At 26.6% G+C, this 16,385-nt stretch overlaps 1 protein-coding gene across 2 annotated transcripts in view; it reads left to right on the forward strand.

Annotated features, from left to right (window-relative positions):
• Positions 1-479: 479 nt before the first annotated feature.
• LOC129960819 (glycine receptor subunit alpha-2-like) overlaps positions 480-16,385 on the forward strand; it is a 178,690-nt gene continuing 162,784 nt past the window's right edge. For both annotated transcript variants that reach the window (XM_056074480.1, XM_056074481.1), the window contains exon 1: positions 480-770. In XM_056074480.1, coding sequence (XP_055930455.1) covers positions 679-770 — 92 coding nt within the window. In that variant the 5' untranslated portion in view covers positions 480-678. The remainder of the gene's footprint in view (positions 771-16,385) is intronic.

Consider the following 16,385-nt stretch of genomic DNA (forward strand, 5'->3'; position numbering starts at 1 on the left):
AAATTCAGTAAATTCATCAATTCCTGTCTTTTCCTTTTGAAAAGTTAATATAAATTATTGGAACCCAAAAAATATATCTTATTCAAGAGCTTCAAGCCCTTGGAGGTATTTCCATTATTATTTTGTCTATTTATTGAAACGAAAAGAAACCCTGACTCTGTTTCGATATTTAAATAGATAACAGTGATGCTCTATAATCAAAACAACTAAATGTCTAATTCAAATTTCCAAATTCCATTACTTCTTGTACTTTGAATCCGAAAAATTACTATTTACTTTCGCAAATTGAATCGAAATGTACAAGAAACCCACCCTGTACAAATGTTTCCCTCCTGAAAGTTCCCAACTCCTGAAAGTAGCGACGGAACAGTCAGCTCCAACTCAAATCGAGTTTTAGCATTCAATGCGCTTGCGCTCAACCCTTCTGCGTAGAAAAATTTCAAAGCACTCCCCAAACAGCGCGGTTCTGATGATGGATATTTAGAAGCGCGCAAGCCAGGCGCAACATCCGGATTCGTCCAATATATATATATACCTATATTCTTACATAAAAGACGGAGACACGACTTCGCTCTCCACTGTCTCAGTCATAGGGGCTGCAGGAGACATTATGATAGGTTTGGTTGTCACTAAGTAATACAGAAATTTATTAAGACATCTGATCAAGTTAAATCCAACATGATTCATACTCAGCAGAAGAAGGGAGTTAGAGGTTTGAAAGTAATTGTTATGTGTTTTGCACTGACTTCTCTAACCACGTGCTCGCCTGGGTAAGTCCGTTTTTTTGGGTTATTTTGACATTTATTAGATATATTTCTCAGATCTTGTAGGCATGCTTTATAAGTTAATCATATGATTACCTTTTATTTATATTAATCATGTGATTATTTTTATAATTTTATTGGAATTTATTATTCTTACTTTTAAAGAAATTAATTGCGGGAATTATAGAAATTTCTGCCGATATGCGAAATTTGTTTTTCTGGATATGTTTAAATATTTTGAAATTTATTAGAAATATACCTTAGATCTTCTGAAAAACAACTTTGAGTGTGATAGTGAGATTTCTGGTTAATAATTCAAACAACCTTTTGAGAATGAAATTCCTTTTGTTGGTAAATAACTTGGAATTAAAAGGCAATTAGTACATTTAAAAAGGTTTTTGATATTTATGTCAATGGATGATCATGAAAAGATTTTTTTAAATAAGTGTATTGTAAAAAACATTCGTTTAAATGTATTTGAAACTATAAATCATAGGAGTTTTAAATATGTGTAAATACGTTAATGTATCTGTTATTATTATATTTTTTTTGGGGGGGGGATTTGTTTTGAAAAGAGAAAAACGATTTTCTGCTAATCATTCTTCAAAATTAGGAGAAAAATGCAGTACAAACATTTGTAAGGAATTGCCGGACTGAAATTAATGTCAGTAGGTAATTGACAAGCTCAATACTTTCTAATTATAAACATTATCAGGACAAAACATTAAATAGGACTTCCACTATCATAGAATTTTTGATTTATTTCTAGTTTAGGAATTCATGGTGCGTTTAAATGTTTGATTTGTACAGGATAGTTTACTTAATTCTTTTTTACAAACTTTTCAAAATAGTCATACGTTTACATATTAATAGTTTTTTTTAAATTTGAAAGGTTTACTGATTTACTTGTTTGTAATTAACTTGTTTCTTGTTTGTAATTAAATCTAGAAATGAGATATATTTAAGCTTCAAATTATGGTTTGAACTTTTTATTATTAGCCTATTAATAGGATTTTGTTATTTTTAATTTTAATAAACTATGTGAAAATAGTCTATTATAAATCATTTGATTAAAAATTTAAATGGAGGCAAAATTGGGTTAAGAAATTGAATTTTTCGATAAGTTTTCATTATTTCTAATATTTTTAGTTATAAACAGAAAAAATTTAGCATGATGAGTTTAGAGCAGATAGCAATTAAAATATTGAAAATAACTGAAAAAATGTTTACATTATTCCTTAAATTATTTACGATGGGTCATTTACATCTTTAGGCGTAAAATTGTTTCCATCTATTTCTTTTAATATTAACAAATAACTCCTGAGTTTCATGTATATTTCCAATCTTTTAAGAGTAGAAATGACATCTCTGTTTAGTTTTAATAAATATAATTTTTATAAAGTTACATCAGTCGTACAATCTAATCATGAAGATTTTTCTTGTCTTGTTTTTATCATAAAGGATTTCAGATGTGTCTTGCATTTACAAGAAGAATCATACAAAAATATCTCAGTAACCAGGATTGAGATGTAATCACTTATAAAAAGAATAATTCTTAAATTTAGCAAAAAGTGGGAGAGATTTACAAGCTATAAAGCAAAGCTTACAGCTTTTCTACTTTAGAGAATTAAAGTTAAAAGATATATGTTTATTAGAAGGATAAAAAATTTCAGATACTCTGTCATTAATCGATTTCTTTGTTTTTCTCTCTCGCAGAACTGCACTTTTTGGGAGTATGTAACAGAACTGATTTAAATAGCGACATTAAAATATATTTATGAATAAGAAAGTTCTAATTAAATATATTTAATTTATTGTATTTTCTATTTATATTTATTCAGAATGTGCATAGAGAATGATATTATAAAAGGCAAATTTTTACCAATAATCTCTGATGTTTCACATCGTGAGATGTGGAATTTCTACCGTCTTTTTTGAAATCTCTTAAGGATACCTTCATACTGACATGATACATTATAAAAAAATTCAAAATGTAAAAATTAAAATCTATTTAGTGTGATTATATACTAATTCATATATTTTTTAGAATTTAATTGTTTTCCATGACAATTTCAACTATAATTATGAACAAATTTCAATGAAAAATCTATGTTTATACATTTTTTTACTGATGTTTTTCATTTCCTTAAAGAAAATTAATTTTAAATTTTTAAAAATTTAAATTTTAAACTTAAATATATTTATTAATTTTAGTCTTTGAATTTATTTATATATAAGAATGTGAACGATTCGTTGATGATGAATTACTGAATGATTCTTTTCATTTTGATCCTTCAAGTTAGTAAGAAAAGAAAACTTCAAAAAATCGATCATTATTTTTCATTGCTGGGGGAAGATAAGGGCATTTACCGTATTTTACGCAAATTCATACAGTGCTATGTTACCGATTTTAGTTACATTTTAAAAAATTGAGTCTGCATGTAAACAATAAACCCCGTTTCAAAATAAAAGAGTGAAATAATTATTTCTTTGATCAAATATAATGAAATTTTAAATGTTTACTGAATTCATAAAGATTATGAAAACTAGTTATTTTTACAAGGAAAGTAGTTGAAACATCTTCAAAAAGCATTTAGTTTTCTGTTCTGACAAAAGTTATGCCAAGATTGTAACAAACTGATTGATAAAAATTAACACTGAAATTTTAATATCCGTTTTTGAATGGTATAACTAAAATATGTCATCATACATAGTTCAATAAAGCATTATTTACAATAATAATCGGTGTATTTCTTGATTTTTCCATTGTGCCAAATAGCTCTGGGTGTCATATTGTAAACAAAAAGCCCTTCGCTCGTTGGTATGAGTAAAGCGAAGGAAATATTTCTTTTAAGGCATAACCGGCACTGGTTTATGGTTAAAAAGGTTTACCTTCATGCAATTATTTGGAATAAAATTCGTTTAACGGTTCAATTGACATTATACTACTAGATTTCAAAATCATTGAGAGGCTTCAAGTTTGAATTTAAAAAAAAACCCAACAAATTCAAAATTATATATATTAAATTATAAATCTTATAGCAGAGAAGACACATACATGTATCAGTATCAGATATCATGCCACGAAATATCTAAAAATAAAATTATCTCAGTAAATTTACGGAACTTTATAAATATATTTAAGTTAGGTTGAAATATTATTATGTATACATCCTTCAAACAACCAAAAAAATATATTTCCTCCAGATGCCCTATAGATTTGACATACTACTTATTCAATATGGTAAACTGAGAAGAAACTGCTTGAATAGTCTATTGATGTGGCTCTGTTAACGTTAGTAGATTCTTGAGATACCAAGTATTGATAGCACATATGTAATAGCAATATGCAACTTTTTATCTATCCCTCGAACACCTATTTATTTACAAGTGCAAATAAGGTCACTACTGAAGATTGAACAAATAAAACAGAAGTAGAGTATAAAAGAAAAAAAAATGTTAAGTCACAAGACCTTGACTAGTTTTTGATTTTGCCCAGCAAGAAATTATGGAGCATATGCTTCCGTATATTCTAATAACATAAATTTCAAATACGTAGAGACACATTCGAGTTTTAAAAAAGTTAACTGTTTACTAATGCCCATCTGTCAGTAGTTTATGTATATTAAGTGACCTAGAAAGCCTTTTAGAATCTATTTAAAAATGGGAAAAGAGCCAGAATGTTTTTCGACTGCTTAATTTTGCGATTTCAAAAGGCAAATGAGGAGACATTTTTCGAAAATTTTAGACAGTGCTTAATGCCAAGAAAAATACATATGATCTCGAATGAGACGAGAAGGCTTCTTTGTAGCTTTCGCATGTTGCTTGACTTACATTTAGTCATTACCTCGAAATGCCTGCTACGCTGTTCTATTAGGAAATTTGTTCTGACACTAATAATATATTTTCTATATAAAGCAGAACAGAGCTCTAAATTGCACCAGCAATAATAGTTCAATATAAAAGTAAAAACAGTGCTTTCTAGAAGAACGGGCTACAGGTTGGTACGTAAATTAATAGTACTGTGATTTTTATTGAAATTGTTATTTAGAGAATCAGCTGAAGTGAAACCTCTTCAAAGAAATGTATTCTAATGAATTATTCATAATATTTCTTTTAAAAAAACAGGACTTAGTAAATGAAAAACAAACATTTTTGAGTAACAACTCAGCAAAAAATTCCAGTTCTTTTAAGAAACTATGGTGGTTAGCAAACAAAAATAATTTGAACAGGAATTTTATAATAATGGACCTGAAACCCTTAACTCAGTTTATATATAAAGAAAGAATTTGCTTTTAAATTTATGTTTGTCTTTTTATAACTTTATTATATTGATGCTCTTGAATCTGAACAGAAATATTTTGTAAAATTTTTAATTTCGGAAATAAAATGTTAACAGCTGTTGAATTTTTCAATTAAGTTTCCTCCACTGAATTTGATTTTATATTCATATTTAGAGCGAAGTTAACTGCGAATTTCAAATAAATTTAATTTTTATGGAAAAGGATTTGAATTATTAACGCAGCCTGTTTGAAAGCTAGTTCTGAAACAGATTCCGTCTAATTTATCAGACTGTTTGTTGTCTAAAAATAATAAGAAAGTATGATATTATTGCGCTAAGTATTTTAGATTTTTTATCAATAAAGCACTCTGATGGTTAACAAAATAATTGTATGAAATTTATTATTTTCTTCATATTATGTAATTTTTGTCTTCTGATTATGTAAAACTTTACTATTGTTTATCTACCATCTAATAATTGATAAACTTTAATAAAAAAATAAAAGGAAATAATATTAAATAAATAATACAATATATAATGAATTTTAAAATTATTATTATTATAATAATTAGAATTTTTTTCAGTTTCTTGAAGTTTTAGCATGTTACAAAAAAAAAAAAATGTAGTAGCCGCGTTTGTATGCATTGCATAATCTATATCTATAAAATTCTTGATGAGTACATATTTTTCATAGTTTTACGCTAATAATTAAATTTTCCGAGATATTTAAAAATAAAATAGTACTTAAACTACTGGATATAATGAATTACTGAAGTTTTCTTTTTATTAAATATCTGTTCTGTACAAAAATAAGTGTTTTTACTATTCATTCGTTTCTTATCTTTAAGAGCATTGAATTAAAATTTTCTTTTTAAAAATACTATTAATTTCAGCATTTGATTCAAGAGGCAAACAAACAGACGTTTTAATAAAACTTCCAGGCTTATATATTTCTTTGCATAGTGTTTTCATTCAAATAGAAAATATAACAAAAAAAAAAAAAAAACTCATAAGTACAGCAAGCAGTTTTTGAGGACCTTAATTGAATAACTATATAATATATTTTTTTATTTGTTAAGAGATTATGCTGAAAAATAAAAGTATTTGATTTTGCTACTTTTATAAAAACATCGACCAATTTTCGTGCTGTTTGCATCACAGACTGTTACTGTTACGCAGGTTTTGTTGTTCCAATTTTCTTTTTTCTCTCATGTTTTATTTGAAGATATAACAAAAATTAATCATTTGAAGTTTATTGTCATACTCCTGATTACCAATTTAACCAATTCACTGGTAATTAAATGGCTACAATTAAATTATTGTGAAAGCAAGTTGTAATTAATGAAACTTACATAAATAAACGGCAATGAATATAAGCAAACACTTTTGAATGAATTGTTCTAAAAAGTGGGTTCATATTTTAAATCAGAGGAATATAGAATTTATAAAAATCTTCGATTTAGTGTGGTGGTGAAATTTGAAGGTAAATCTCTGTAAAAGCAGCGAATACATTTTTTGAAGCTTTATACATAAGCGTGAATTTTTTTCCATTTTTCACTCAGGACTCGGCAATGTATTTAGGGCAATTGCTAATAGCACGAGAAAGAAAACAATTGAATGAAACAAACAGCAGTAAGTGTTTTCATTTGAAATTCAAACCATTACCATTTGTTAGCAATAATGCTTAATTAGGATTCATAAAAATTAAATCATGGAATATTTCACAGCTGACATCTTTTGGGATAGTTATGTAGTCACGTAACATTCAGTTCGAGTTCATTTTAATCTAGTAACTAAAAGCTTTCTACTCATACAATAGAATTATGTGGAAATGAATTAAAAAAAAACAGCCTAGAGATGAAAATAAGGACGGAATTAAAGAATATATTATTTTTTCAGAAATTCCATAAGCAACTGAACATTTTTGACCTTTTCACAAGTTTATGTTAAACTATATCTTTGAATACATTCGCGAATAGCGAATATTGTCCTTTTACTCTACGTTTATTTTAAATTTCTATGAGTGCGTTTTTAAATATAGTGACATTTAAAAATATTTTCGTTTATATTCCCTATTTTTCCTTACATTATACAGAGTATTTGAGGAATTGATCAGCTGACAAGTTTACCACACACGAAGAATTCATTCATATGATCATTTCCTTCAATTACTCTTTATTAAACCGCGAAACCTTTCAAATAAAGCTACTTTTAGACTGAGAACCTTTAAAGTAGAGTTAAAAAAAAAAGGAAAATGCGATTGGATATATTTATAAATAGGATTCTTTTTACGCTTTCAGAAAAGCGTTGAAAATAAATTATCTGTGGATGCATTAATTTTTATTACCCATTAAACATATTTAACAAGGTTTTTTTTAATCATATGAAAACAAAAATAAAATACTTCTCAATACCATACTCGCAATGTGTGATTTTCTATGAAAGTGTAAAGATACTATATAAAATAAAAAAAATTGTTTTACTGATTTGTTTTTATATTTTTATCAAATTTTCAATGACGAGTCATCTAACTTAACTCTATCAATTAATTTTTGAGTATTGTGAATTGCGTCAATTGAAAAATATCTTTTTCTAATTTAATTTATTGTCTTATTGGATACATCGCGCAATTTATTAAGTGTTTGGAAAAATTTTCTTTTTTAAATAGTTTGATAGTTTTTTGTATCATATGTAACATTTTCTATTAAATGATAATCAAATCATTCTAATTAATACTGATATATTTATATTCTTTCTTGTGATAGTGAATTCTTGATTTATTTATACTTCTCTGTGAATACAAATAGATTGTTTTATTAAATTAATCAAATTAGTTTTAAAAAATTATATACACACACACATACAATATAGAATCTTCATTTTTGCTCCCTCAAATTTCAGTTAACTTTATTTTCTATTGACAGATTTTTATTCCTTTGGCGTCAACTGTGCTTTAAATGATTAGAAAATTAAAAATAAATCATTATCTTGAATTGAGTTGCAGATTTGTTAAGCAAAATATTGCTAAGATGTTATTTATGCATATAAAAGTTGCAATACTGAAACCTAAATCCTTAAAAAGATCTACGAGTTTATTTAAAATTCACAAACAATAAAGAAAAAGAAGGACGTATGATCTAATAATAGAAAAGTTAAAAGAAGATATACAGAAAAATATAAATAAAACATTCCAACCATCGAAAGAATATTATATCTCTTTCCTTTTACAGATGCTCTTCATTTTATTTCATTTCTCACCTCTAAGAGAGGATTTAAAAAAATTTACATCGTACAACAAATGTGTTAAAAAAATACTGTTTCAGTGACGTGTGAAAAAAAAAATCCTAATGCGTAAAATGTCCTCGAGCTTTTGTTTCACCGACAACTTCTATTTAGAAGCAAAAAATCGACTGGATAATCTTTGGGTGAAAAACAAAGTTTTCTTACCTCATAATTTTTTTTTTTTCATAAAGTTTGTATAAGGAGTATCACTATCTTCAGGAACAAGTTTAATACCAGTAATTAAAGTTTTAAGGTGATTTTGCATCATGTTTGACAAGCATCTTTTAACTTGACGTAATTACCATTTCAAATCCTAGCAACAGTTTATTTATACCAGTTTAGTTTAAATAGTTTTCTCGGAAAGCTTCTTTTTTGCTTATTTGTATCCGGTATTAAGAGATTTGTATCAGAGACGTTTTAATATGGTGATGAATGGTACATCTAAAAATAAACAGTTAGAAATAGTAACATGTAATATTTTAAAGTAATAAAATTATTAAAACAAGTGGATTTAAATATGCTCTTTATTTTTACATTAGTTTTCTTATGGGTATTATAATATGGGTTTATAATGGGTATTATAAATTTTGTTTTGAATAAGAAATTTTATATGTTGCATTAGTATAGTATTTTAATGCAAAAAATTTTGAATTGTACTTACTCTAAAAAATAAAATGTTTGCAAACAGAATCTTAGAAGCAAGTTAGAGTTCAAACCACAATTAATAAAGCAATCCTCAAATCATCTATGATGACAAGCCTTACTTAGTAACAAATCATGATGACGTTTCGAAAGTTTTTTATAGAAATACTTCTAGATACAAATTAAATAGTATTTTATGCGCTAATATACTCGAAAGATGAGTTTCATCTCATTATAATTTTTTAATAGTTAATAGTAGCGATAAAAAATCATAATGCTTACAACAGAGACGAAATACACTGTTGTTAATCTGATTTCAAAACTGCTGTGTCTAGATTTTTTCTATGATTATTAACACCGTCACGGCTGCTCTTTTTGTTGAATATTTTATTAAATAATGCTGACTACGTATATATATTCCAGTGTGAAATATATTTCACCATGTAATCTGCAATATTTTATTAGCCACATAAATATATACATAAAAGTGAGTTTCTGTATGATTGTAACTTATATATATATATATATATATATATATATATATATATATATATATATATATATATATATATATATATATATATATATATATATATATATATATATATATATATATATATATATATATATATATATATACATACTTATTATATAAAGATATACATATTATATATGTATATCTTTAGCAGCTGTAATTTCTAAGTTCTTCTGTAAGTAGATGCCTGCCTTTGTCTCCTTCATAGAGCGTTAAATTTGAAAATATATATCATATACAAATTATTAACTTTGCTTGTTTTTCTCATTTACATAACTATCTTTGCTAATAATTCCTGATATGACAAAAATACCCTTTGCTTTTGATACAGTAATTAGAAAAAATAAAATTTTAACATTATAAATTAATCTGCATTCTACAAAGGGCAGAAAATATGAAAAATTAAAAAAAAATGTCGAGTGAATTATTCCTGAAATGCAGTTGGTATTTAGTTAGCAAATATGATCCATTCAAAGATGATGCATACATTTTCTGTTAATCTATAGTCGATTCATTGTAGATTTTTATCTGAATTTAACGTACTTATTATAAAAGATATAAAAATCTATGAATAATTTCTTATTATACAGACTTATATGTATTAACAATTATAAACTTCTACCGCTTAAAAAAAAAAAATATGGCTAGAAAATTCTTTCCATTCACTTTGACCCAAGCATTCATAAAAATGAAAAGCATTTATAAAAGCTGAAATGCAAGGCACGAAGAGATATCAATATAATTTTCATTATATATTTTAAGAATGATTACATATATTTTAAACTTCTCACTTCGATTTCATTCTTTCTCAAATGCTCGCCTGACAAATTCATCGATGCTCCTGGCACCTTTTTATGTCACGCTTTCATCTATTAATCTCCACCGCAGTAAATCCAATAGATGTCAGGCAGAAGAAGTTATAAAAACTTGATACACATTGCCATTTTTTTTATTTGTTCTGTGAAATGCTCGTTGCCCGGGGCAAAGTCAAAACTTCGATTTCAGAGTGTTGTGCATTTTATATATGATTCTGCTCATGTTTCTTACGTTCTCGGATCTTGTACTTGCTGAATCATCGGAGTCATGCTTCTTTTCACTGATGTGCTATGGAAATTTGGATAGTCCAAAGTTAGGTATTTAAACATGCTTTAAAATTATGATTTCCTACACGAAAGTATCATCTTTGTATTTCAAAAACTGGGAAGTTAATATAAATAGAATTAAAAGAATATGAACTATGTTTTTAACCAAATATAGAAGCCTTTCGAGCAAGTGTTAGTTGGCCAGTTTTTCGAGATTCGAAACATTCCATTGATTAATCATTCATCCAATGTAAATTTTTTCTGCAAACTCAACAGAATAAAAAAAGCGGCTGACAGACATCTATAATAAAATAATACGAACCCTATCGAAATAATTGCTTATATTTGATACATTAAAATTATACGCATGGTATGACATTCTCATTTTTATTTAAAATAGAAATATGTAACATTTTTAGAATTTCATTGCAGAAGATAATTGAATAGAAACATATTTTTGTTATTTCTCTTTTAAAAGCAATTTATGCTTTATGTTATCCAAGAATGATAAGTAAATATCTTTTCTTTTCACAAGATACTTCAATTCCTTTTAAATTATACACAACAGCAAAGACAAAACGAAATAGCAGAGTTTCCAGGCAAGAATTATATTTGACACTCTCGCATATATTTTGTACTTAACATTCAAATTCCATTATCTTCTGTAAATAGGTCCGTGGAATAAATTCTCCACCCCCACCCCCCCAACTCAGTCTATAATTTCAAAGATGAAGAGTGCGAAAAACTGTGTGAGAAAGGATGATGTAGATTTTTATGAATCAAGAGCCGGCACTGACTATATTGAGCATCAATATCATCAATAGCTCTCAAATAAATTTTTCTATTTAATAAAAATTAAGAGTTAATTAAACTCCAGTAGCAAGTAGTATTTAATTTTGATCTTTGATTCTAAGTTTAATCGCCAAGCTAAACAAGTTTTTATGATATACAACAGCCAGATTTGATTGTACTGACACTAATTAGACTTTAACTATATTCAAATTTAACCTTCAAATAAAATGGAAGGTTAACAAAGCTCATTAAAAAAAATTGAGATTTGGAAATAATTTATTAGTAAAAACAGTCAAGAAAATTTAAACAATCCTCGCTTGTACTATTTACAATTAGCAGTCAGTGTTAAAAATCTCTAGAAGAACAAAAACAAACAGGTGCTTTATTTTAATTGGGAGGGATCCCTCTGAAATTCATTATAGGAAATTAAATGGATCATGAAGTATTTTGATCCATGTCAAGTACCTTAATAATCAAGTTATCAAAATTATGACTTTTCATTCTATGAAGGATCTCGCAATGACTAAAAAAACCATACAACTGTTTTTGCCCGGACTTAAGTTTGAGTTTTTATTATGGAAATGACATATTCTTTTGTTTTACTGATCATTCAACAATGTTACATTAATAATTTTTAGCTCCAACTTTAATGATAAGTTTATAATAAAGAAATATTTTTAATGTTTTATTCATATTTTCGAATGAGCAAGATAAGTTTTAATATTAAAATTCTGCAATCATATCTTCTGAGATGAAATGCATAGAATATAGAATATCAAGATTATTTTTTGAATTATTCCGTATTAAGCAGAAAGGGCTCAAACCATTGAAGTTATTACGAAATGATATTCGATAGACATGAAGATATATATTGAAATCCATAGAAAAATTAAATCTATCTAAACATCAATAGTTTTTACAGTAGGCTCTAATAACGCAGGATAAGATAATATTCTAATTTTCCGAAAGTGTCGAGCTTCTCAATCTGAATGCAAATAGAAGTTCTAAAATCATCTATCTTTAATGAAGAAAAAATTTAGAATATTATTTGATGACATTTTGGGAGTGTCAATCCCAATGAAGCAGAATGTCATCTGCGCACTGATTTTAAGTATAATCTTCACTCCTTTTTTCTTTTGTTATGATAACTTTCGAAAGTTAATTTCCAGCAAATCAAGGGTCATTGGCACTCACTTTTATTTGGAGATAGAGTGATTTCAAATACGATAACATTTAACTGTGCAAAAATATCAATTTATGAACGTTTCTTTATTTCTATCGGTTAAAATGCGAGAAACTATGTATATCTGAATTACTCTCATACATATAATGAAGTTTTATTCAATGATGCATTTCCTTTCTCTCAGATTTTATTCTTTATATATGTTTTCTTAAATAATTATGAAAACTTAGGCAATACAAATATTTTACCCCTCATTATTATTTTCAATTTAGAATGAAGTTTCCATAAAATTTTATTATATTATTAAGAAGATTTCATACTGAAGAGAATTTAAATGGAAATTCTTAAAAGTGTAACTAACTTCAAAAGTGTTAATAATATTATGGTTTACAACATAGTATTTATTTGTGTAAATATTTAATTTCTTAATTAAAAAAAAACACGCTGCTTTACGCATGGTTTTAATGTTTCAAACTTCAACAGTTCCAATATTTCTTTTCTCAATCTAATTGAACATGTAATTCGAATTTTTTTTGTTCTTTCATTCATTCACTTCTTTCCACTCTCCTTGCCAATGATTTGCACTGACTTCCACTTTTCTTGCCAATGATTTACATAGACTTCTTTTATCATTGATTATTTAATAGTAGATAGTACATTGATGGAGTAACTTCTTATGTGCTGTTGGTCTCATTACAGTAGATGTAGGGCTTAGCAGTGATTAAGAGAGACACGTTTACTAAGATGATGCCATTCTTTTTCCTTTCTCCATAAGATTAAGCTATAAAAATTTACAGTAAGCAAGAATGAAAGCGGGAAAACAATTTGAAACTATTAATGGGGTTGAAAGAAATCTTAGAATACCCCCGACCTTTAAACAATAATTTAATTTTCCGTCAATAAATTCTGCATAGCATGTGTGTGACGAGCGAAGACATGATGTAGGAAACTGATGCTTTATTCTAAAAAAAAGTTCAGATAAATTATTGTAAATAATTTTAATACTAAAAATCGGGTAAAATGGTAAATACAAGTACGCATATCATCGAACATGTAATAATAATCTGTGAAGTTTTGACCATTTTCTTTTTGTAAGATGGGTAACTGAAACCAAATTTAAATTGACATAATGCATTTAACATGTTGCATATGCAAATGATTGACTTCTTTTTACAAGATATTGTTATATTCTGATTATATATTGTGGGAAATTCTCAGAAATTTGGTGCCATTTCAAACAAAATAGATAAAAACTATCTTGCCTGTCCCAACAATTTTCCAGTGGTAAAATTGCTCGGGACTTTTATCGAAGAATTTTATACTGTATTTTCTATAAAAAGCATTAATTTCCATGTTGTGGCATCAAATATATTCCCTGTCTAATCGTTCACTGGAAAAATCTTTCTAATCTAAAAGTTCTTTCTAAAAGTATCTACAACAATTTGTCCATTCCACGTGACTCTGGGATATCTGTATTTTGTTACTTATACATGTATTTTCAGATGACTGATTCAAGACTCATCTATCTTCCTAAATCCCTAGTGGAGACAGTAACGGTAATGGAAAACTTGGATATACAATTTACTGAATAGAAAGTCTGGGTGTCCATCTGTAGAAATCAGAATTTCTTAATTTATTATGGAAATATTGTGAGACTTTGGAGGGATAGTTTACTAGTATGTGTGTCCAAATTTATGCTTAGTTAAGCAATATTATTTTAAAAGTATTTATTAAGTATTTTCTGTATGTATGTCAAAAGACGTTGGCGATTTGATAAAGCTTATAGATTTTATTTTTTTAGCTTGTGCTAAACTATTTTATGCAAATAATTTATTAAATTAATTATCAAATAAGTGCAATAAAAGCAGAAATTTTACTAAATATTTGCATGCAGTCCATATAATGTTTTTACTTGAAATTTTTTTCTATTTATGTAACAAGAAAATGCGAAGAAAGAATTAATTACTTTTTTGCCATCGCAGTTATTTAATATGCAGTTGTAAAACCTTTTAGAAATAAGAATTCTTAAACATTCCTGAATGAAATTCCTAAACAATCGAATGAAAAATCACCAAGCAATCGATGCAAGAGGAACACTTCGCGGTTTTCTGAAATACAATTATCCTACCAAACATTCAGAAGATAAATCATTAAGCAATCGATATAAGAGCCACGGTTTATGATTTTCAGAAATACAATGATCTTGATATTAGTTTTGATATAATGATAGTAGTTTTATTTAGTATTGTACTAATTAAAAATTAGCAAGAAATTATTTTTCTGAGAGTTATAAGTCATTAATATAATTATGATTAAAAATTAAAAATTATAATAGTGCTTAAAGTATCAAAATTCTTCTTGAAAATAGATTTATTTTTATCCAGATATAAAAACATATTTAGAAAATGACTATTTCACATATTTAAATAAGATTTCAATCGTGAAATTCGTAGTATTCAGATTAGAAAAGATATTACGGGCTAGGTTTAGATTTTATATTAGTTATATATATTTTGTGCTAGTTATTAGTATATTAAGAGTAAGAGAAATTATATTAAATTAATAACTCATGAATTAAAATAATTAGGATTCTTTTATATTGACCCAAGAGCAATTATAATCCATTGAGACCAATACATTTTTTACGAAGTAGTGAATTCTATCAATAGGAGTGAAATTTTTTTCGACAAGTAATTCTACAGAAATGAAATTTAACGGCAAACATTCAATTAAAACTTGTTTTTATATCAATAACGAAAGAAATCAACTGTTTAAATGATAACTTCACCTTCAAATTGTTGAATAAATATAGTGTTCATATATATTATCATAAGTCACAAATGACTCTTACAAAGTTTTCCATTCGAACGCGTTAGAAAATAAGCAAAGATTTTATTGAATTTAATTCATTCTTTACAGTACCAAGAAAAACTCTGTTTTTCTTCTTTTTGGAAATTAAACCAATGCTAAATGAATTTCTTAATTAAAAACACTGAATTATTAAAAATAATCTATCAATTAATTTTTGGCATCCAATCTGGGGATTTAAGAGGTAAGTTCAAAAAGTAATCCTTTGTGCTTTCATGCTGTTTCCCATTTTCTGACTGAGAAATTAATTGCTGGAGAAATTTTAATTATTATTCTTCCGTTAAAGTACCTACTTTTCGACTCGCAAATTAAAACTCAATTTGAAATTATATATTTGTTAATGCTGATTATAAAGTGAGGTTTTAATATGCTGGAAAAATTCACGATTCAGAAGCAGAATAATTATCTCATTAAAACTAATCCAAGTTCACATCTGTTACACCGACAATTAAGTCTTTCAACAAGTCGATTAAAAATACATCCGATATTAATTAACTTAATCTTCTCAAAATTAAATATTAGTTAAAATGAAGAGTTTTCTTTTAAAACACGTTATGGAAGTAGACAACCTATAAAATAAAAACACAAGTTTGATTCTCAAGTTTTAATTTCTCGCTTAAAATTGAATTATAATTTCTCTTACTTATCAAAACTTATTATCTGCTAAAATAATTAATACTCGGCCACTAGTTCAAGAATTCTAACCAAAATATTCCATCAATGATTAATTATTTCGTCGAAAATATATTTAATCATTGCCATAAAGTTTGCATACATAATATGGAATCCATTTCATCACAAATCAGCTAAATTACAGTATTTTATACGGTATTATTACTTTAAATCTGTAAATTAAGTCTTATTCATACAAATTGTAGTCATGATGAATACCAAACAGATAATTAAACAAAAAAAAATCATTATCTGCATCAGTATTTTTGCAAGCCTGAATGAT

The sequence above is a fragment of the Argiope bruennichi genome, chromosome X2 (genome assembly GCF_947563725.1).
Source record: "Argiope bruennichi chromosome X2, qqArgBrue1.1, whole genome shotgun sequence".
Lineage (NCBI taxonomy): Eukaryota > Metazoa > Arthropoda > Arachnida > Araneae > Araneidae > Argiope > Argiope bruennichi.